Below are 24,659 nucleotides of genomic sequence, written 5' to 3' on the forward strand. Positions count from 1 at the left end.
TCATTACTGTAATGTTCGCAACTAATTTAACTAGAGCAGTCAACTCACCTGCAATTTATGGCTACACTGATGTGGCCAATTATCCAGCATACGACAGCTACTGGAAAACTTCATGGTAATATTATCTAAGGGAGATTCTGGTTTTCTAAACACTGTTTCTATAGGACCTGAAAAAGTCTGAAAGCTTGTTGGAGATGCTATCTATAGATCTCACTTCCCAGGTTGCTTTATATTACATGCCCAGGATATCGCCACAAAGTCCAGCCAAATATCATATCTTGATACCGGATATCAAGGTCCAGCCAAATGCAGAGACACTTTCTGAAAAGTATGATCCATAGTCACATGGTCCTATCCTAAGGGTTCTTTACACCAGTGGAACAAGCACTTTACAGATGACATAAATGTGACTGAGCCAGTACGCATGGTCTGGTCGTCGCCACAAAGGCAAGCAATCCGGTCTGCATGGCAACAGACAGTGGATGCTCACTGCTGCAGATAAGATCAGGCAGGAGCTGGAAAGGAGGCAGGGTGGGCAGAATGGGAAGGAGATGGGGCAGATCAGGCCTGGGAAGATGGCAGGTTCAGCTGCAGACAACCAAAACCTAACCCTCTTTCCAGACTCAATCACCTTCACGGGTCAACAAAGACTTGTGCCAGTTATAGGTCCAGATTGACCCATGGCGGCTGCTGTGACTTACCCCATTGCAAGGGAACAGATGGACTGAGGAGGACTCAACATGCTGAAACTCCCCTGCGGGATACAGTGGAAGCCACACTGGCACCAATGCATACCTGCGCGCAGAATTACATAGGATTGGGATGATCAACTCCTAACTGTGGCTAGTCTCCTTTATCTTTATGCATTCCACCACAGCAAGAAATATGTGAGACTTTCTTTATCCTTTTTGAGAACATGGGTCAGAACTCCTACCTCTCCCAGCTACTTTGATGCTGAAAGGATCCTGTCCAGAGATGCAAGATTGAATAAAAAGGAGACAACAATGTGACCAATACAGCTTTCACAAACTGTTAAAGTGAAAAAGTGCAAAAGTCAGATTAGAAGGTGGGGAACCCTGCTGGCATCATCAACATGAACAGTGAAACAAAGGTCACATTAGCGGTCACAAGGTGGTAGCCTTGTTTTCTTCCTTTCATGAAAGGGCTAGAAGGAAAGATTTGCGCACTTATGACATGACTAGCTGCAACCAACATCTAAGGAGATGATGATGATGATGAACATGTTTTTCCCCCTTTCGTAATATGAACTCCTCGTGATTTCAAATAAAATATAAACTGCCTGATCTTCCTTAATTAGAAGAGAATTTTTGGAAATCATCCAAAACATTGGAGACAAAAGATAAGCCTATTATTCCTAGTGAGTTGAGCTAAACTTGATTTATGACTCCACAAATGAGGCCAATCACCCAGTGTATGACAGCTACTGGAAAACTTGTCAGTAATATTATAGACAGTTCACCTTTCCTTCTTTGTGAACTATATTCTTCTTGAGTCTCTTCAGTTTTTTCTTGCTCAAGGCTCTGATTGTTATGCAAAACATATTCCTCTCCATTTCAATTTCATTTCATTCAACTTACCTTTCTCCTGAGTCTGACTGAGATGATTTTTCAAAGAACTTCCCCAAACTCCTGGATTTTGACCAGATTCATTAGTTGGAGCAGCTAAACTATGTGGACTCTGCTTAGATGAGTAGGCTAGCACATATTCTGTCTTACTGTGGTGTCTCTCTGGAGTTGACAATGAAGATGAATAAGTACTTTCTACTCCAGGTAACAAATATAGTTCTGGATGAAATGCCTGAAAACATACAGACATTACTTTGAAAGAAACAACAAGAAATTAGTAACTTTAAGTTTTCTCTTAAAACTGATGTAATGGTATACATACATATGGTGGAGCAAATGATTTTAGCTTCAGTTCAGTCTCTTGCTTTGCTTTTACCTTGTAATATAAAAACAGAAGTGACATTATCAAAAAGAAACTGAAATGGGATTGCACTATAATGTTTAAACTGTATATCATCATGCTATCTTAGTAAAGTGAATATAAAAAGTATTTTTTTAAAAATAACATATTCAAGCTTTGGGGGATACAAAAACACACACAGAATACAACTCTGTGCTATACTTCTGGAGAGTCAAGACCTTTTTCCTTACAAAAACTTTTAGGTATCTACCACTGCTTTTATTATTTTTGTGGGGTTTTATGCAGAGGCACACTTTGGCTTTGGTAATATAGCAAAGCAGGCAAGCCTGCCCCCCCCCCCATGGCACACCGGAGGGGAGTTTTGTTCTCAGAGCCAAAGTGTGAAAATAGCTGATATAGCACTTTGAAAGAAGCACCCCTTGTTCATAGCTCATAAGCCTTGGAATGCGTTATCAAGTAACTGAAAGTAACCTCAGCTTGCGCTGTATTGTTTCAAAACTCAATAAAAGACAGACCAAGAGGCTGGAACAACAAGCCTCTCTCTCTGCACTCTCAACCTTCAACCTGCCTGCTGTCTCTTCATTTTTGCCTCTCTGACTTTTCGCTGCCTCTTGCATCTATATCAAGCAATCTGGCCTAAAATCCAGTTTGCTTCCCAAAGTCACTGCAACAATTTTATTTTATAACTTTACATCCCACCTTCCTCAAAAAAATAAACCTATGGGGTCTATCAAAACAATATTGGATAAAATATTAAATGTTCTGGGGTGAGGGGAAGGACGGGCAGCAGGACTGGGGGTATCTTGGGCCCAGGACATGGGTGATTCCTAACCCCACTCCTGGATGACCCAGCACAGCGCCAGGCTGCTTGGATCTGTGCCACCTCTTTAGGTGGCACAGATCTAAGTAGCCCAATTGGCCACATTACCCGGGATAAGGGGAATCAATTCCCCTGGCCTGGGCTGAGCCACAACCAGCCCCAACCCCATGTAGGATACTGGGCAGGTCAGCTGGCCTGGATTGGGCTGCCAAACTCGCTGTTATTCCCCTACCCCACCCATGGCCCAACCCCACTGAAAACTTACAAGCACCTGAACTGAAGCCTGTTCCAGCTGAATCTGGCATGCGTGCTATGCAGCTGGCCCTTTCTGCAATCATGCATGACAGCAGCATGTTCCTGCTAGTGCAGGGCCTTTTGTGACAGTGGAACACAGCAGAATGCTTGTTCTGCTGTTGCAAAAGACCAAAGGATTGGACCATTAGCTTAGAATACCACCCAATATAAAAATAATAACATTAACCCATTTCTGCCCCGCCCACAGATATACACATATGATCCTTGTTGCATATATGCAACGTTGGGCAGAAATTGCTTAAAATACTACAATTTGACTAACTGCAACAGCAGATTTAAAAAGTGTTGCCTTTTAATAGAAAGGCAGCTAGCGTGCCCGCATGGGCACGCTAGCGCTGATTGCCAGGCTAAACCCCCCTATCAGCCGGCAGCAGGGCTTTGCTGCCAGCTGATTGGCTGGCTGGCCTTGGGGGGCGGGACAACTGAGCCTGATCTAGCGCGCAGGCCTTCATTCTTAATCTATGATTGATTTATTAAACTTTGTATACCATTTGATTTTTCTATTAAAAAATTGGATCTAATAAAACCTGTCAAAATAACACCCTCATAGCCCAATCCGTTCCACCAGGAGAAATGCAATAACTCTTGCAGAAGTGATGTTCCGCCAGCCTCAGATAAGAAAACTAATTCAAACGAAAAATAAAAAGAACCCTTGACAGTGATGCAATCAAGTGAGACCATTTAACTGCACAAAACAAAACAGAGAGAGCATTGCTGATGGTTCAAGTAACAAACCCAAGTTGACCAAATTCACCCTGATCCAGCTAGAGGTCATACATACACAAAGTCTCTTGAGTTCAGTTTCAAGAAGTGCTACCTCTGAACTACTTATTTCTCAGGGAGTATAGTACATACATAACAATACAAAAGATGCAACTGCTACCAATTTTTTGACAGCAGTTGCCATTTTTATCTTTAAGTAAAGCAGAAAAAGAAAAATATGTTGCTTATTTCAATAGCCACACAATAAGGTTGTTGATTTCCCTAAACAAAAAGGAACATGTTTTTGCAGAATTCAAATACCCCTCTTTATGAAAATGAAGCATCTTTTGGAAAAGGTTAAGCATTGTTGTGCAAAATCAGAATTGGAAAACTCAGGAAAGTGTTTGATCATAGAGATATAAATACATAGAATAACTAGGACCTCTAAAACCCCATAAATCAATTTCAGTGTTCTCAGTAAAGTAAAATGAAAAGTGTTTGCATACGTTTTGTATAACACTGTTTTTAATTCACAAAAAGACTAACTATATTTTCATATTGGCATAATACAGATGTAACATGAGCTCCCTGTAAACCATGGCTTGCAAACTGGGAAAGTCTTTGCATCATTCATTCTACCACCATCATTCCTTTTCACCTCTCTGCCATGAATTTTCTCTTTTATGATTTGGTTAACTTTAGCCATGATTTACTATTACTCCTGCATCAACGCTAACCATAGTTAATGGTAACTAGAGTTCCAACATTAATCAGAGTTTAGAAATATGCAAATCTTGTTTAAGATGGAATTTCATTAGCATTAGCCATAGTAAATGTCAGAGCAGATATAATGCTAAATTGTGTTTAAAGCTAACAAAGGGAAGGGAAGGGGATTTTGTATCAGGAGGAGGGAGAGAAAGGGAGTGCACATTCACACCATGGTTTACAGGGAGCTACTGTCTGCAGGAGACTAGTGTGGTAATAAAAATGTCTGTGCAACTAACTTCTGTGTCGTTTTAAAAATTATTACAAGAAAGCAACTGCACATCGGTGGCAGAGTAATTAAGACTACAGTGCTTTTCATCCAACAAATCTAGCTGAAAAATGGATATGAATAATGGACAGAGGATAATGCAGGAAGGGAGAAGTGACATGTTTGCAGTAAGGACAAATACAGTTGGATAAGAGGAAGAAAGGGATGGCTGTGGGAGCTGAACTGGTTGTCATGGGGACTGTGACAACCAAATAGCAAAGACCTTGCAAGCAGTGTATCAACAGCGATGCAAACTTCTTAAATGTGTGGGCATCGCCCACATGGAATTTGTTTGAAAGGAGTGCAGCAGATCCTTGAAGAAATCACTCACTTTTCCTCACTGCAACTTCTCTTTCTAGTCCTGGTTAGGAAACAAGGAAAAGATGGAGGGGCTGATATGCACATCAGCAAAAGAAAAAAACAGAACAACAAACTCCAAAGGGTGCAGATGACTTTTTTTTTCTTTCTGATCAAAACAATTGCATTTTGGCAGCATTACCTTCCTCATGGGCACAGAACAAATTGATATAGCATGGCATTGACTCCCACTAACTGCTGCAGTCCTAGCAGTTCTGATGGCTAAGTCATAAGGGCTACTAGGACCATAACAGTGAAAAAAGTGAAAGGGAAACATTTGTAAAGAAAGAACCATTCTGGTCAATGTAAGCTGGAGCAAGAACCTCCTTAAGCTTTCTATTTAAAACAAAGCCAGGACAAATTGTTTTAAAACTTGACAAAATTCTAGAAATGTAGACCATGATCCAAATTAAGCATGATAGATCCCATTTATGTACTGTAATATAGTTATTCCCCTAAACATTAGCTCACTGTGCTACATCTCAAGCTGCTTCTTAACTGTACCCAATAGTTTAAAATATAACTTGTAATAAGCATGAAAAGTAGGGTCTACAATTCAGAAAAAAAGAAAAGAAATTTTTTTGAGAATATTTGAAAGTTATTGTTATATTTGAAATATTAATTGTTATTGAATAATATGAGTTATTGAATATTTGAAAGTTATTTTTGGCAACTCACTTATGAAAATCAGTAGGAAACACAAAGAGAACTTACCACTGCAAGTTTCTTCCCTATGCATTTCAGAAAAATATACTTATCCATAACTGCATCTTCACCTAGGTACTCTTCAAGTTGCTGTCTCAATGTTCTCAGTGTCATATGAGGTGGGACCCTGGAATGCCAGATTACATGACTGCATTAACATGATAGTAGGCATACTGTATTTGGTTTAGGAGGTACATGTAGAAAGTCAGCTTAGGGAACGATCTTATCCAACTTTCAGGGCCGATGCAGTCACAATGCAGCTCTGAGGTAAGGGAACAAGCATTCTCTTACATTAAGGAGGCCTCTGTGACTGTCCGCATACCACTGAATGCAGTATGTGTCCTGCTGACATGGCTGCATCAGCACTGAAAGGTTGGATAAGACTGGGCCCTTATATATGGATATGAGGGGAATGCAACCATGCTCAGATTAACAGAGCTGAATCAAAATTCTTGTACATTCCAATGGCAGTTTTAGCAGCATGCAAGATCACAATGAAACACCATAATGTTGTATCACATTGCCATAACAGTATTATACCTACTAAGTAGAATAGTAGGTAATACAGGTAGGGCCTATTTATCTACAGATTTTATATCTTTATGCTCAAGTCCCCTTGAACTGCACTGAGTTAGACTTGGTCCAACCTGTACTCTTCGAAGGTGCCTGGAGTTAAACTTTGGTTGCCTAAGGAGGGCTTTCTGAAGCCCGCACAGGCCATGCGCATCCGCCCGTGGCCTCTGGGGCTTCAGAATGGCCCTAATGGACAAAAAAAATTGTTACTTTGGATTTCCCTCGCTACTTTCCAATTTTATGCCTTTTAAGGAAGAGGTGGTTTGTGCCCACAGAGGCAGCAGGTGCATGTGCCTCTGTGGCCTTCAGAAAGCGTTCTGGAGGTGAACAGGGGCCAAAACAGCAGATTTTGTTATCTGCAGTTTTTGGTATCTGCCCGGTGTCCAAGAATTGATCCCTCAAAGATACCAAGGCCCCATCTATATATTCACTTTTCATTGAGAAGACAAAAAGAAGAAAAAAAATCTAAAACTACGCATAATGTATAGCTCTTTTTGGCTGGCTATATTTTGCTGTCTAAGTGAAAATTGTGGTGGAGCTAGGCATATTCACTGCATCCTACATATCGCCTAAACAGGCATGCCATGTATAGTCACTTAAAACAGAGAACTGGAAATCTGCCAAATATAGTGATGACTAACATCCTATGCAAGACCAAAACAAACAAAAAATATTGTACCATTGCACATACCTACACAATACTAAAATGGTTTAATAGTCATTCCCTACTCTCAGAGCAACCTGGGGATTGCAGTTATGTGACTGACAATCTATCACAATGCACTAGATAAAAATGAGATGCATAAAGGGACAGTATTTTATTTATTATTTATTGTTAATAATGAAAATATTATTTATAATTATTTATAACAATAAATTATTTAATTATTAATGATCAGGGTCCTGCACTCCTGAGACTGCATGAGACCTTACATCTAGTATTTGTGTGCAGACGTTTGCTAGGCTCTTCCAAGAAATGAAGTTCAAGGACTGTTCCCCCAAATCTTTACAATCATTCCAAGGTACTCAGAAGGCTGAACAAGATGCAAGATGTGCAGTGAGGGACTTCCAGCCTGGACAAAAGGCTAAAACTGGGTTCACACATGATCTATGGCACACCAATTACTAGAGAATATTGGAAGATGTGACATTTTGATTTGGGGATGTGAAGATTACCTCATATCAACTATTTCTTTTGCAAACTGAACAAGGGTGCTTGCAAGGATTTTTTTTCAATGTTTTAAAAATCGACTCACAACCCACTGGTGGCTTCTGACCCACAGTTTGGGAAATACTGGACTACAGGAAGGTTAGGGTTTTCTCGCAGAAAATATCCAGCACTTCAGCAAACTACAGTTCCTAGAATTTTTGGAAGAAGCCATGACAGTTGGGGCGCAATCCTACCCTGCAGTGGAACAGGTAAGTCAAGAGGCTTGCGCTGTATCCAACACAGGATAGGGGCCCAAAGTGGCTCAGCCAGAGGCAAGAGGAAACTTTACCCCTTGCCTCTGGGTAAAGCATGCTGGCCCCTATGGGTCTCCTCGGACTTGCGCCACCTCCTGAGGTGGCACAAGTCTGAGGAGAGCAGAGTGGCTTGAAGCCACTTCAATCTCCCTGGGAACAGGAGTTGAGATCTGGCATAACTGCCAGATCCCAGCCCCACCTCCTGCTCCCCACCCGCTCACTCCCAGGGCTGCCCACTGCCCACCACCCGCCCTCCCCCTACCCAGGAACACCTCCCTCCCTCCCACCCCAGAGCCCAGCTGGAATGAAGCAAGGTTCACAGAGTAAGCTGCCACAGAAGCTAGATTCAGCCTCTGTGTGCCAGTGCACCTTCATGTACCTATGCAGCTTACTCCCGAGGAGATGCAAACGTGCTTTATGGCACATTTAACACCCTCCTGGGCCGGCGCAAGGGACTTGCGCCTGCCCATGGGTACTTCTGGATTGCACCCTTGGTGATATTCCATTCCTCCACAATTATTACATGAACATTATATTGTCTGTACAGTCCCTTAGGAACAAACTACACATAACAGGACATTTTATGATTCTCCTGTTTCTTTCTTTCTCCTTTCTTTTTTTCCTCTTTATTAATGATTTCTTAAAATGTATATTATTATTGCTTACATTCTCAGATCAGGGGGTTCAGATGGAATTTCAAATGACAAATGCGTGAAGGTCCGTATGATGCTTTTTATTCAACTTTTCACCTGTAACTGGAAGACTTACAGCCCGATCTTAAACCTAGTGGCACCCAGTGATCCAGTGGCACCAAAATGGCTACCTCTGGATCCTATGGGCACCAGGCTAGCACTGGAAATGTCCTCGGGGTAAGGGAGCATTTGTTCCCTTATCCCAGGTAATGCAGCTGCAGTACCAGTGGGTCTCCTCGGATCTGTGCCTGCTTTTGAGTGTTGGGCTGCCTGGGCCTGGAGGGAGGTTAGGATTCTGCAGCACAGCTGCCGCCATCTCCACCCCACTCCCAGGCTCAATTCTACACTCCCTCTGCCCTGTTCCGCCCAGTCCCCACCTCTTCCTGCCTCAAGAAATCTTACTGCTAACTGATGCTGGAAGAGCACAGGTCGGCTATCCACCTGTGCTGGTGCTGAGGCCCAGCGCCAGAGGCTCTTCCTTCCTGGGTGCCATGACCGTGCCTTATGGCACGTTTGCAACATGCAGTGCCAGCACTAGAGCCAGTTAGGATTGAACTCTTAGATCTGGAAAACCCAGGGTCAAATCCCCACCCTGTCATGAAGCTTCCTGGGTGACTTTGGGCAAGTCAATATCTCTCTGCCTAACCTACCTCACAGGATTGTTGAGAGGACGAAAGAAGAGAAGGAACTATGTATACCACCCTGAGCTTCTGGGAGGAATGGAGGTATAAAAATGTAGAGAAATAAAAAAATTGTAACTGCCAAAAGAAAGGGATGAGCATGTGCTTGTGCATCTCATGCAAAACATGCTATGTAATCTCTCAAATCTATATGTGGTCCAGTCTATGAGGTACAATCCTCAGTGCCCAGGTGCACATATAACAGTAAGTTTGTATGTAGGTACGTACACACTGTTGTTGGCAACTTTCAGTCTCGAAAGACTATGGTATCGTGCTCTGAATGGTGGTTCTGGCACAGCATCTACTGTGGTTGAAAAGGTCGATTTGGGAGTGACAATCCCTTCCACGCTGGGAGCAAGTGTAGTGCATCCCTGGTCTGTCTCCCTGGCTATGGGCCTTCCTTCTTTGCCTCTTAGCCTCAGTCTGTTGGCCAAGTGTCTCTTCAAACTGGGAAAGGCCATGCTGCACAGCCTGCCTCCAAGCAGAACACTCAGAGGCCAAGGTTTCCCATCTGTTGAGGTTCATTCCTAAGGCTTTCAGATCCCTCTTGCAGATATCCTTGTAGCGCAACTGTGGTCTACCCGTAGGGCGCTTTCCCTGCACAAGTTCTCCATAGAGGAGATCCTTTGGGATCCGACCATCGCCCATTCTCATGACATGACCAAGCTAACACAGGCGTCTCTGTTTCAGCAGTGTCTACACGGTGGGGTTTCTAGCTCGTTCCAGGACTGTGTTGTTTGGAACTTTGTCCTGCCAGGTGATACCAAGGATGCGTTGGAGGCAGCGCATGTGGAAAGCGTTCAGTTTCCTCTCCTGTTGTGAGCGAAGAGTCCATGACTCGCTGCAGTACAGAAGTGTACTCAAGATGCAAGCTCTGTAGACTTGGATCTTGGTATGTTCCTCCAGCTTCTTGTTGGACCAGACTCTCTTTGCAAGTCTGGAAAACGCGGTATCTGCTTTGCCAATGCATCTGTTTAGCTTGGTATCAAGAGAAAGAGTGTCGGAGATCGTTGAGCCAAGGTACACAAAGTCATGGACAACCTCCAGTTCGTGCACAGAGATTGTAATGCAGGGAGGCAAGTCCACATCCTGAACCATGACCTGTGTTTTCTTCAGGCTGATTGTCAGTCCAAAGTCTTGGCAGGCCTTGCTAAAACAGTTCATGAGCCGCTGGAGTTCTTTGGCAGAGTGGGTAGTGACAGCTGCATCGTCAGCAAAGAGGAAGTCATGCAGACAATTAAGCTGGAATTTGGACTTTGCTCTCAGTCTGGAGAGGTTGAAGAGCTTTCCATCTGATCTGGTCTGGAGATAGATGCCTTCTGTTGCAGTTCCAAAGGACAGTGAAGAAAATACCAAACAAGGTCGGTGAAAGAACACAGCCCTGCTTCACTCCACTTTGGATGTCAAAAGGGTCTGATGTGGAGCCATCAAAGACTACAGTGCCCTTCATGTCCTTGTGGAAAGACCTGATGATGCTGAGGAGCCTGGGTGGACATCCGATCTTGGGGAGAATCTTGAAGAGGCCATCCCTGCTAACCAGGTCGAAAGCCTTCATGAGATCTATGAAGGCTATAAAGAGTGGCTGTCGTCGTTCTCTGCATTTCTCCTGCAGCTGTCTAAGGGAGAATACCATATCGGTGGTGGACCTGTTGGCTCGGAATCAGCACTGCAATTCTGGATAGATGCTCTCTGCAAGTACCTGGAGTCTCTTCAGTGCAACTTGGACAAACAGCTTTCCTACAGAGCTAAGGAGACAGATGCCGCAGTAGTTATTGCAGTCACCCCTGTCGCCTTTGTTCATGTACAGCGTGATGTTGTTTGCATCCCTCATGTCCTGTGGTACTACACCTTCTCTCCAGCAGAGGCAGAGGATTTCATGCAGCTCAGTGGCGATGATCTTTTTGCAGCACTTTAGGACTTCAGCAGGGATGCTGTCTATTCCAGGTGCCTTACCAGAGGCAAGAGAGTCCAGGGCCAGAGAGTGAAGTTCTGCTAGGGTTGGTTCACTGTCAAGCTCCTCCAACACAGGCAGGCACTTGATGTTGTTCAGTGCTTCCTCGGTTACTGCATTTTCTCAGGAATACAGCTCAGAGTAGTGCTGCACCCAGCGTTCCATCTGCTGCGCCCGGTCCTGGATGACCTCGCCTGTGGCAGACTTCAGAAAGGCAGTTTTCTTCTGTGTTGGACCTAGGGCCAGCTTGATACCGTCATACATCCCCTTGATGTTGCCCGTGTCAGCTGCTATCTGTATCTGGGAACAGAGTTGGAACCAGTAATGGTTAGCACATCTCCTGGCAGTCTGCTGGACTTTGCTGCGAGCAGCTCGGAGGACCTGCAGGTTACGCTCACTGGGACAGGCTTTGTATGCTGCTAGAGCTCTCCTCTTTTCCTCAATGACCGGTGTGATACAGTTGCTTAGTTTGCAGTTAGATTGCAAACTCCAAACGTACACGCTATGTATAGTTATCAATATTATAAAATGTGCTTCTGAAAACAGAATATTTAATATAGTCAACGTTATTGACTGAAAATTATTATTGGTGGAATTCCTGTACAATTCTTAAATATACTATTGTTTCCTGGAAATTCTCCATCTCTTGATTAGCACTGATTTCGAGCACGCAAAAAGAGCACACAAAAAACAAGAAAGGGAATGATTTACTACCCTCTTGGCCCCCCTCTCAACCAGTCCTCCACTTGTAATATTCTTTCATAGCTATATTCTTTTTTAATGTTGTGAGGAAGAATCATGGGACTGCCAAACATGTAGTTTGGTCCTTAGAAAGTTTTACATGAGGAGAGAATAGCCAAAGCAAATGTGCATTAAAATTAAGCATCTACTTAGGTCACTGCAACACAATGTTCTAAGACAGGTTTACTAGTTATTATTTCAGTATAACTCACCTTATAAATCCAGCTGAAAAGAATTTGCTAGAAACATCCACAGAAATTGTATTCAACTTGAAGTTCCACACTTCTTCCGGGACATAAAATACATGAAGCTCTAACAACTAAATGCATTGAGAGAAAACTAATTAGAAATACTATAAGCAATTAGCACTCTCACAGCACAATCCTAACATCCCCATGAGCCGGTGCAGCCATCCCTGTGCCAGCTCAGAGTGTCACAACCTGCTGTAAAGCGCAGATCTGAGAAGCTGGGGCTCGACATGGGGTAAGGGGAAAAATATCCCCTTACCCCTAGGAGACCTCCTGCCACCACCTAACCTGCACTGGATACAGAGCAGACCATACGCCCACACACTTTAGGATTGGGCTGTCATAAAACAAAAATAACAACAAAATAATCAACCTTCTATGGGAGTGGAGTCAACTAATGGTGGTTTTGAAACACTGCATTTGCTGTTCTTGCTGAGATTACAGAAACTCTAAAATACTATAGTAACAGATATAGTGGTCTTTAATATTATTATAGCATGGGGTGAGTTCAGGGAAGCTGACTGCTCTTGCAGTGAGATACTTTTTTTATTCAGTTGACTTAATACCTGCTGAACTGACTACAAGGGAGCAAATAATAAAACTCTTATTAATATCAACACAGAAAATACCTTTGTTCATTAGGATAAGTAAAGGGGGCATATACTACTGAGTTATAACAAAAACATTTAAACTCATATAACCTGAATAAGGAACATTATTTAACGGAATCTAAACATATCATAGGGCAATTGCATGAAATAGAAATGCTTTCAACATAAAGTTTAAAGTTTACTGATATAAAATATAAGAATATAACAGTGGTGCTCTGGCCAAACTATTATTGCAGAGCTTTAGATTACACAGTACTGTATAAGCTAATGCATGGTCTGCTGGAGTGATTATGATGAACAGCTGAACCTGACAACAAGTTTTACAATTTATCCCAACTGCATAGGTGTATTCTAAATTAATGACTGATGACTATCAAAACAATTGTTCATAGTGCTGAAATTTTCTATACAATTAAAATAGGGGAGTGGCAAAATTTCTAAATGCAACTACAATGGGAATAAAAGATAGTGTCATGGAATGCAGCTTCTGCCTGCCACAACATACCTTGATCTCCCTACCATAGTAGCATATTGTCCTTAGTTTCAGTTTCAAAGCATATGAAGATACCTCTTATGCTCTTAACGTGAGAAAGGAGTTGTCAAATGCCCAGGGCAGGGTTGATGCAAGGTGGAAAAAAAGAAGGTGTAATTTGGGGATACTAATGGAGAAAAAGAGAAGAGGAGACGAAGCTATGAGGACAGGTGGAAGAAGAGAGAACTAACTGTCTAGGACAGTGGTTCTCACTCCTTTCGCAACAAGACCCACTTTTTAGAATGAGAATCTGTCAGGACCCACAGGAAGTGATGTCATGACCGGAAGAGACATCATCAAGCAGGAAAATTTTTAACAATCCTAGGCTGCTATTATTGTTAAAAGCATCTTCATAGCAGCTTGTTAAAAGTACAGATCTGTGACATTTCCCCAAATTCTGTCACATACCATAGTAGCATCAAGTCTAATATATTAAAAATAAAATATTGAAATGAATGGGGACCCATATGAAATTGGCTCGTGACTCACCTAGTGGGTCCCGACCCACTGTTTGAGAAACACTAGTCTACTAGATGTTGCTAGATACTTATTTAGTTAAAGAAATGATAATCCACTTTTCAGTAAACGTTTATGAAAGTGTGGTACATTCATAAAAAGATCAAGAGTGTAATAAAATACAGTTTTTTCAACAACCCAAGCAATAAGATGTAGAATCTAAAGTATCTTAAGAGAATTAAAGATCACATCTTGCCAAAACAAAGATTTTAACTTCTTGCCTAAACAGTTAGAGCACAATCCAGAGTACTCTTTGGACCAGCGCATCCATAAGGCATATCTGCAACGACTTGGGAGTCGGTGGGGCCAGCACAAAGATGTGTGCCAGACTGCAGAGGATAAATTCAGCCTCTGCACTGCTCTGGAATGGTGAAATTGCACCAGCCTGGGAAGGCGCAGGGGAGGGCATTTGGGGGGCATTTTGGGGAGGAAGTAGGTAGGTGGCGGGCTGACCAGTGGGTGGACCAGGCCCAGGAGGGGGTGGAACCAGCCTCCGGCACTTAGGCTAGATCCTAATTCCCCTCCTGAGCCATCCAGCCTTACACCAGGCTGTTCGGATTTGAGCCAGCAAGTTAGATAGCACAAATCTGAGGTGGCTAGGGCATAAATCTCCTTACTCCAAGTTGCACTGGAGCCACATCAAGTCCTTCACTGGATACAATGCAGACCAGCCAGCCTGCCTGTTCCAGTGCAGGTTAGGACTGGGCTGCCCTAGACTCTTCTATATTTGGTGACAAGTGCTAGCAAGGAAGTCAGGAAACATATACTAGCATTCCTCCTTATCCGTGGGGGTTCTCTTCCAGAACCCCTCACGGATAGTTGAAACCTTTTGGTTGGCAACCTTCAGTCTCGAAAGACTATGGTATAAGCCTACAGCACCCAGTATTCCCAAGCGGTCTCCCATCCAAGTACTAACCAGGCCTGACCCTGCTTAGCTTCCGAGATCAGACAAGACTGGGCATGTGCAGGGTAACAGTTGCTATCCTATGGTATCCTAGTTGAAACCATAGATATGGGCAAACGCCCGTTCCTGCAGTCCGGGGAGCTGCCCCCTTCCATAGGGGAGTCTGCTCAGCAGAAGCTGGGGACCTCCATCCCTGGTCTCTGCCGAGCTCAGACTGAGCTGAGTAATTGAAAAAAATGCAACTTCTGGTTTCAGTGAAAAACTGGAAGCAACTTTTTTAATGCCTTATATAAGGCATTAAAGACATCACTTCTGGTTTCTCCATGAAACCGGAAGCTGCATTTTTTCTACTTCAGAGTTCAGTCTGTCCCTGGCCTCTGCAGAGCTCAAGCTCCCCTTGCCTCTGGAGGGGAAATGCATGGGGAGGAGGGCAGAACCTGATCCACAGATAACTGAATCCACAGTTACAAGATCCACAGATATGGGGGGCCCCCTGTATAGGAGAAGGTGCTCCTTCTCCTGCCAGATCATTAAAGATAAGAACGAGTGTTGCCTATTATACTTAAATACTTGCGTACATGGTGCTGGGTGAGCATGCTAAGAGAGCATGACACAGGCAACTCTCATGGGGAGACCTGTTGTGCAAGGGTTGTTTTGTTTTGCATGGGTTGATGGCAAGGGAAGCATCAAGTCCCACATGCCTTGGGGTAAAAAACCAAAACGTGACTTGTTGGTGCAACCTCCTGCTGGCTTGGGAGAAGACTTGCCTTGGAAAATTCCAAGACAAGCCACAATATGCTTGATCACCCTATTCAGATCTGCAAACAATGCCACATCCTGGGAGCTTCCTGGCACTGAGGTAAACAAGAGCATCTGAGGTCACAAAAGTCCACAAATCAGCCCCAGTTTTCTTCACCAACTTCATCAGAGACTCAATCAAGAGCCTTAAGCGAATCAAGGCACAGGTCTTCTGAGTCATCAAGAAGTGTTCCCCCACCACCACTACCACCACACTGTTCACAGGATGCTACACAATAGATGACCATCTCAGTGGCCATCAGGGATGGGCAATCAAAGCAGAAAAGAATGGCCTGAGATTAGCTTTGCCCACAATAGCCCCAATTTAACTCTATGGGAAATTTCCCCAAATAAAAAATCTGGGCATAGACCCCTTGTTGCTGCAATCTTTTTCCTCCATCAAATGAATATAAGCTGTTGGCACTACATCAAGCACCTCCACTCCCTCCATGACCCAAGAACTGCTGTGCCAGCTAGCATCCAGGAAAGATCAGACCACTCTTTTTGTTTTCAGCTTTCCTTCCCCCCTCCCTGTGCCTTTCTCTCTTCCATCTGCACAGTCTCTGTACGGCCTTTCAAGAAACCTTCCCAGGGAAAGAAATCTCAGTTCCCTTGCCTTGCTTCCATCCCTGAACCTGGCTGGGGCTCCTGCCTACCCCTCTTGGGGTCCACTTATCAAATTCTTTTCTACCTTTTGACCCATCCTGGAATTTTTATTTATTTTATTTTTCACATTTTTATACTGCCCTTCCCCCAAAGAGCTCAGTGCGGTGTACAGAGCTGCTCCCTTCCTTCTGTTCTCACAACAACCCTGTGAGGTAGGTGAAGCTGAGACAAAGTGACTGGCCCAAGGTCACCAAGAAAACTTCATGGCTGAGGGAGATTTGAACGTGGATCTTTGAGGTCTGTTCACCTCCCAAACCACTATACCACCCTGGCTCTCAATTGGGAGGTTGCTGTGTCTTAGGTAACTAGTTCTACAATCCCTGCAGCAAGGCAAGCCTTTTTCCTCTCACAGTCCAACCCTAACCAACTTTCAGCACCAATGCAGTTGCAATGGAGCCCTGAAGGGAACAAATGTTCCCTTACCTTGAGGAGGCTCCATGGCTGCCTCCCCAGCACAGAAAGCAGAAAGCGCTCCACTGCATCATGCTAGAACGTTTCGTGATTGGAAATCAGAAGTGGCTTCCAATCACATTTTTTTATTCATTTCAAGGCTTGGTGAGCTGTGTGGAGGTCTCTGTGGGGCTCCCTGCACCCCCTGGAGGCCACTGCTGGTCTCAGGTAAGTCAGAAACCCTCCCCCCTTTCCCCAGAAGCAGCGTGATCTGGAGATCATGTTGCTGCCATTCCCCCCCCCCCACTCACGCAAAGACTTAAGTGCTTCCCTTCTCCTAAGGAGCACTTTGGGAACTACTGATCTACATCAGGGCTGGCTGAACCATGGCCTGAGAACCAGATCCAAAGTTCAGCAGAATCCTTCTGGTGTGGTGAGCAGACCTTTTGGTACTGCTCCCGCATGGCTTGTTGCCCTAAAGACCTAGGTACCAGGATGCTCCGGGCAGTCACGTCTGCCCAGATGTCCTGTAGTGCAGCCTTCTGGGACATCAGGCAATAGATGATCCTGGTGCCCAGGTCTTCCAGGCCAACAAGCCGTGCAGGAGTGGAATAGAAAGTTGTAGTCCAGATGGGGACCGCATTGTGACCACAGCAGTCACAACTTTGGGCACTGCTGGTCTACTCTAGATGATCAATTAATGTGTTCTTAAACCACACAAGATTTTAGCAATCATTTAGAGACAATTGTGCAATATCTAGTCCACATGTAATGGATATGAGGAAAGGTAGTAATGATAGCACTGCTGCTGTTTACACCAGAAACTACTTATTATCTACATATCACTTTTACCACTCTGCTGACTTCTATGGAACTGGAGGAATGACTAAAATTAGGAAAACAGAACAAACAATACAGCTACACAGTAACCCTCCCTCACTCCAATTCCATGCTTATACAGTTATCAAACTACCAGTATTGAATCAGTGACATGACAGCAGTAAACGAGTTACTCCCACTGCTTCTCAGAAACCACAATCTTTATATAGTCTGATGCTCCTTCTTTGCTTGTGACATTAAAAAAGCCTTATGTTGCTAATAGCATTTCAGTTCTATTAGTCATGGGAACACTGGAACCACTCATGTGAACAGCTAGCAGCTGTTGCAACTATATCAGCTGAACAACCTCAGAGTAAAATACTGTAGCCCTATGCTTAAAGTGCAAACTGTGACAATCAAGAGAACAAGGTTCAAATTTATGTTCCATTGTTGCTGTCCCTGGTGGAGATAAGCTGCTGTTAGCAACAAAGGGAAAATCTTGTCTAGTGTCAGCATTGTCTGTAACATGAATAAATAGTAACATTTCCAAACAGTCTTTAGCTATTATTCAGAACCAGCCCCACTGGAGATTATAAGATATGTAGATATGCAAGTAGAGAGATGTCTCTTGATATAAAAATGCTTTAGATGGGTTAGTCTTACCTCATTAATCTACATTAAAATGTTGCAAAATAGTGTACATTGTATTTAAAACCTCTTATATACACTTTTTTAAGATTAATGATTTCTCACCTCTGATGTGGCAGGTCTGATCTGACTGGATGACATATTCCTTGATGTCTGTCCTGGCCCACGATGAACTCTGGATAGGTTTTTTTTAATCATATCTTTTATAGCCAAGATTATTTAACATAGTGAGAATTAACCTTACAGGTATCTCAGAGATTGTATTCCATTCAGTTCATACATCCTACTCACATTGGATTTAGAACAGATACATTTACAGAGCAGCAAAAGACTGTTTCTAGCCAACCTGAAAACAAACTGGAAAGATCCAAATGTTGGCTAACAGAGTTGATCCACCCTTTGATGTAAACACTTCCTTTATACAAGCAAATATCACCTAAGTAACCCAGTGAATTGCATAATCACGGCCATGTAACCGAGATTTGTTTTAGTAATCAAAAAGCTGCTTCACATGCCTATATGGAGATAATCTCCATATAATTTTTTGCTATTACTTGGATAGTGCAGTTTAAACTGATATAAGGCACTGGCCAAGAACCCATGTACATGTGTGTGAATGCAGATATTCCCATATTCTATTTACCTGGCATTCACTGAAATTGAATCTATATCTAAATGGATATAGTACTGGACAAGAGTGAATCATATCCAACTGTAAGCATATTCTATCTAAGTACGCTCCAATGATACTAACAGGTGGTTTGTAAATCATATTGTCAATATATTTTATTTTAAGATCCTGGGTCTTTGCATGAGAGAGACTGAAGCCAACTCTCAGGACACGCCCAACAGCATGCAAATGCTGGAACTTCTTGCCACAGGATGTGGTGCTGGCGTCTAGCCTAGATGCCTTTAAAAGGGGATTGGACAAGTTTCTGGAGGAAAAATCCATTATGGGGTACAAGCCATGATGTGTATGCGCAACCTCCTGATTTTAGGAATGGGTTAAGTCAGAATGCCAGATGTAGGGGAGGGCACCAGGATGAGGTCTCTTGTTATCTGGTGTGCTCCCTGGGGCATTTGGTGGGCCGCTGTGAGATACAGGAAGCTGGACTAGATGGGCCTATGGCCTGATCCAGTGGGGCTGTTCTTATGTTCTTAAATTTGTGAGCCAGTAAGCTGCATGTACAAATGTACATATGATTTTCCTGATACATGTGATTATTAAAATCCTTTTAGAAGGGGAAGAAGTCATGCACAGCAGACCAAGTGCCAGTATCATACAAGATGGCATTCACATGGTGCTCAGGGCATGTGCTCCAAGTGCCCAATTCTGGTTCCCATCACAGACAGTGTGTAGCAGGAACAATACTGTATCTGTGGGCAATAGATCTTGGTAGTTTTGTTAACTTTTGAAGTTTTCCTTCCAATCCCATTCTATCTCATGTGAAAGTCTACATGGCATTAAAGATGTACAAACCTTTCTTCTACCTTGACTACTTCGGCCAAAAGACACGTTGTAAATTTTTTAAGGGTTGTAAATATTTTGGTCCAGATGGACAATGCATGCTGTTCCTCTTCCTGAAGATTGTCCTGCCCTTATGCCTTCATTGTTGGGCTCTTTTTCTAAAAAAGAAATAAATGCACAAACTAAACTGGGGATATGCACTATTGCAACAGTATAACCAGCACCACTTACTAATTTCTTAACCCTGCAATTTTATATTCCTTTTTCATGTCCCCTGCCTCCCCCTACTTATTTGGAACACTGTATCAGTGTTGCAGCTAGCATAATTTGAGGTTGAGAAGGAAAAAAAAAAAAGATCTTGCCCCATGATAACAAGAGGCAGAGCTGCCACTGTTTCAAATGGACTGTTCTTGTGCCTTTAACAACAACTCAACCCCTAATTATTTAAGCAACAATTTTGCTGGAGTGGATACAGAGTGATGAGAAAGCTTAATATTTTGCATGTCAGGCTTCAGTTAAAAGCATAGGAGCAAGGCAAGAAAAAAATGGTACTACCAATAATGACTAAGGAGTGCATATAAATGGGAAACTGAGCACCTTCTTCTACATACTGTCAATGAAACAGATGGAGCCAAACCAAGCTGAGGAAACAGAAATTAAATCCCTGGCAGGGTGACCAGACAACCTTTTTCCAGGGACATGTCCCTGTAGCCCCATGTCCTGGAAAAGAACTTAAATATTCTTCTTTTCCCTGTGAGTAGGCAGCACGTAGCCTTCTTATAATTAATAAGTTATATGTAAAAAATGATATGCAATATAGTTTTAAATGTAATAATAAATAATATAGTGTTTAATCAATATACAAGTATTAAAATCAATATACAAGTGTTTTTAATTTTTAATTTTGTCATGTCCTGCATATTTCTTGAATGGCCTACGTTTTGGGGTACCTTGTCCTCTTGCGCATATGACATCTGGTCACCCTGATCTTTGGAGCTCTAATAACTCTGTGAGAGAGAAAATAATCAAAACAGAGTTTAGAGCCCAATCCTATGCATGCAGGGTGACCAGACGTCCTCTTTTTCCAAGACATGCTCTCTTTTTTAGCCTCTTGCCCTGGAAAAGAACTTAATGTCTTCCTTTTCCCTGGGAGTGGCCCCTCCAGTTATAGGCCAGGCTGTGCCCAACTTACAGCAGGTGCCTCCACCAAAGGACCATGCAGATGGCAGGGGTGCGGATCCTTCATCATCCAGGTTGACTACTGCAACGTTTATCCTTTTGTGCATCCTGGCTGCATTTCTAGCTTCATTTATTTACTACGTGAGGCAGATTGCGAACAGTCAGCCTGCATGGAGGAATTTTACTGACTACCCATATTACCCTTAACTCAAAAGAGTCCTTAACCTCTTCTGGAAAAAAAAACTTAAATGTCCTCCTTTTCCCTGTGAGCAGCCCCTGCAGGCAGCGAATAGCTTTCTTGTAATCAATAAATCATATGGAATAAATTCCATGTAATGTAGTTTTAAATTGAATTAGTGTTTAACCACATGAAATTGTACAAATCGATGGTAAGGCCACACCTGGAGTATTGTGTCCAGTTCTGGTCGCCGCATCTCAAAAAAGACATAGTGGAAACGGAAAAGGTGCAAAAGAGAGCGACTAAGATTATTACGGGGCTGGGGCACCTTCCTTATGAGGAAAGGCTACTACGGTGCTTGGGCCTCTTCAGCCTAGAAAAGAGGCGTCTGAGGGGGGACATGATAGAGACATACAAAATTATGCAGGGGATGGACAGAGTGGATAGAGAGATGCTCTTTACACTCTCACATAACACCAGAACCAGGGGACATCCGCTAAAATTGAGTGTTGGGAGAGTTAGAACAGACAAAAGAAAATATTTCTTTACTCAGCGTGTGGTTGGTCTGTGGAACTCCTTGCCGCAGGATGTGGTGATGGCATCTGGCCTGCATGCCTTTAAAAGGGGATTGGACAAGTTTCTGGAGGAAAAATCCATTATGGGGTACAAGCCATGATGTGTATGTGCAACCTCCTGATTTTAGAAATGGGCTATGTCAGATGCAAGGGAGGGCACCAGGATGAGGTCTCTTGCTATCCGGTGTGCTCCCTGGGGCATTTGGTGGGCCGCTGTGAGATACAGGAAGCTGGACTAGATGGGCCTATGGCCTGATCCAGTGGGGTTGTTCTTATGTTCTTAACATACAGTGTTTTTAGCTTTTATTTTGCCATGTCCTACATTTTTCTTGGATGTCCTACATTTTGGGTTGCATTGTCCTCTTTTTGCAATTACAACATCTGGTCACCCTGTATGCATGTCTACTCAGAAGTAAGTCCCATTATAGTGAATGGAGCTTCCTCCCCAGTAAGTGTGGCTAGGATTGCAGCCTTAGCAGCCAAAGGGGGGACAGCCATAGCCCAATAGGTCAAGTGTGAATTCCAACCATCTCCCAAAAATTAAGGGGTGGAGGCAGGGAAACTGGTTAGGGGATTTCCTAAACTGTACGTCATTCAGGCAGGCGTTTCCTAGGCAACCAGAGGCTCTGCCACAAACTTTACACAGGTCTCACTCTGGGGGATGCGGCCCTGAGACAGAAGAACCGACCCCACCCACTTTCTCTTGAAGCCAGCGCCATCTTCCCCAGTCCTACCCTCCCAGCGCGCCCTCAGGCCGGGCTTCCCCCTCCCTCGAACAATTGCAGGGCCCGTTGCGCAGGCTGTGGAGCATAGAGGAAGGACCAGACTAGAGTAATACCTCCATTGTCTGCCTACTAAAGGGCTTGCTTCCTTTTCACACTATGTGTAAAGTAAAAGCTACCCCCAGAATACCACTGAGTGAGAGCCCACTCCTATACCTGTCTTCTCAGAAGTAAGTCCCATTATAGTCAATGGGGCTTACTCCCAGGAAAGTGTGGGATAGGCTGCAAACTTATCCACGCTTACCTGGGAGTAAGCCCCACTGACTATAAGGAGACTGACTTCTGAGTAGACAGGCATAGGATTGGGCCTGTCTACTTCAAGATCAAATTATCACTATGGTTGGAGAGTGCAGTGTGTCCACTGAGTGTGTCCACTCAGAAATCAAGTACTGTCTTTGGTGAAAAATAAATTGTTTAAAAACAAAAAGTTTTAAAATAGCCTCATCAATAAAATCCATTATCTTTGTATTGCAGAGGGACTGGTCCATGGCTGACTGAGGGCCCAATTCTATGCAATTTTCAAGGGCAGGTGCAGCTGTGCCAATGGGGTGTGCATTGCATTCTGTGCTGGGGAGACAGTCACAGAGGCCTCCTCAAGATAGGGAACAGTTGTTCCCTTACCTCAGGGCTGTGTTTTGGCTGCACCAGTGCTGGAAAGTTGGATAGGATTGGGCCCTGAGGCTGCAATCCTATACACACTCACCTGGGAGTTAAGTCCCATTGAACTCGGTAAGGCATACTTCTGAGTATACATGCATGGGATTGGGCTGTGAGTAAGAAAGGCTTATGACAGTCTTGCTATGTAGCCCACTCTAATTATCACAGGCTGGAGTTGGGGCTGAGGTTGGCTTGGCCCTCAGCAACCATAGCAAAAAAAAAACCACCCCACAGGTTGCAGCAAAAGTGTCATTGTTCCCTCAGGTGACTTTCCAGTCCAGGGACCAATCTTATCCAATTTTCCAGTGCTGGTGCAGCTGTGCCAATGGGGCATGCGCTGCATCCTGCAGTGGAGGGGCAGTCACTGAGGCCTCCTCAAGGGGTGGGAACATGTGTTCCTTTACCTGAGGGCTGCATTGTGGCTACACCAGTGCTGGTATGATTGGGAATAGGATTGGGCCCCAAATCCTGCATGCTGAAGCCATGAGCTCCATGCATTTGAAGTGCATGAAATAGGTTCAGCGTTTTAAATTCATACAAACACTACATTTTCCACATGAAACAAGATCTGACTTAGAAAATAATATGCTTAAAACCCATTTCTGCCCAGCCCACAGGTGTACACATTTGATCCCTGTGGCATATTATGCAACTTGGGCAGAAATGGCTTAAAAGCTAGTTTTTGTTATTGAGGGGAGACATAGGTAGCTACGCAAAGTGGGGGTAAAGAATCCTATTTGCAATTACTTGGGAATAAAGACTGCAATCCTATACACACCTACCTGAGAGTAAGTCCCAATGATGTAAATGAGACTTATTTCTGAGAAGACATGCATAGGACTGAGTTGCAAGTCCCCTTGAACTCAGTAGAGGTTACTTCTGAGTTGGCATGCATGGAGTTGAACTGTCAGAGTATTTTCCTTTATCATCATTGGTCAAGGCACATGGCCTCACATCTCCTTATGTCAGGGGTGGCCAACTTCTCAATTTTAGGGCTCCTGGGCTGTTTAACAATTGTGTAGATTAGAAGAGGAAATTTCAGTAGGTGCAGCTCATTGTCTTACAGATGACAAGCTGCACCTGCTGAGACTGAAAGGTTGGCTACACTTATTTATTTTTCACACTTTTATACCACCCTTCCTCCAAAGAGCTCAGGGCTGTGTACACAGCTGCTCCCCTCCTTTTGTCCTCACAACAACCCTGTGATGTAGGTGAGGTTGAGAGAATGTGACTGGCCCAAGGTCACTCAGGAAGCTTCGTGGTTGAGGGGGGATTTGAACCTGGATCTTCCAGGTCTAAGTCCACCTCCCAAACCACTAGGCACCCCAAAATGTAAGACATTCCCCAAAAATGTAGGACATGACAAAATAAAAGCCAAAATGGATCATTTCATGTGGTTAGTTTAAACAATATGGGCCATAGCCTATCCAGTTTTCCAGTGCCAGTGCAACTGTGCCAATGGGACATGCACTGCATCTTGTGGTGGGGCAGCAGTCACAGAAGCCTCCTTAAGCTATGGGAACATGTGTTCCCTTACCTGGGGGTTGCATTGTGGCTGCACTGGTGCTGGAAAACTGGATAGGATTGGGCCCTATGGCTGCAATCCTAACCACACTTTTCTGAGAGTAAGCCCCACTGAACAAAATAGGACTGACTTCTGAGTAGACCTGGTTAGGATTTCGCCCTATGACTGCAATCCTAAACACAC

At 43.6% G+C, this 24,659-nt stretch overlaps 1 protein-coding gene across 1 annotated transcript in view; it reads right to left on the reverse strand.

Annotated features, from left to right (window-relative positions):
• Nucleotides 1-18,268, reverse strand: part of SPATA1 (spermatogenesis associated 1) — a 32,041-nt gene extending 13,773 nt beyond the window's left edge. Inside the window, 6 exon segments of the mRNA XM_066626359.1 lie at nucleotides 1,481-1,580; nucleotides 1,582-1,818; nucleotides 1,909-1,962; nucleotides 5,889-6,006; nucleotides 12,193-12,299; nucleotides 18,218-18,268. Of these exon segments, the coding sequence (XP_066482456.1) occupies nucleotides 1,481-1,580; nucleotides 1,582-1,818; nucleotides 1,909-1,962; nucleotides 5,889-6,006; nucleotides 12,193-12,299; nucleotides 18,218-18,253 (652 nt within the window). The 5' untranslated portion in view covers nucleotides 18,254-18,268.
• Between the last annotated feature and the right edge of the window lie 6,391 nt (nucleotides 18,269-24,659).

This window comes from Tiliqua scincoides, chromosome 4 (genome assembly GCF_035046505.1).
Source record: "Tiliqua scincoides isolate rTilSci1 chromosome 4, rTilSci1.hap2, whole genome shotgun sequence".
NCBI classification, from domain to species: domain Eukaryota; kingdom Metazoa; phylum Chordata; class Lepidosauria; order Squamata; family Scincidae; genus Tiliqua; species Tiliqua scincoides.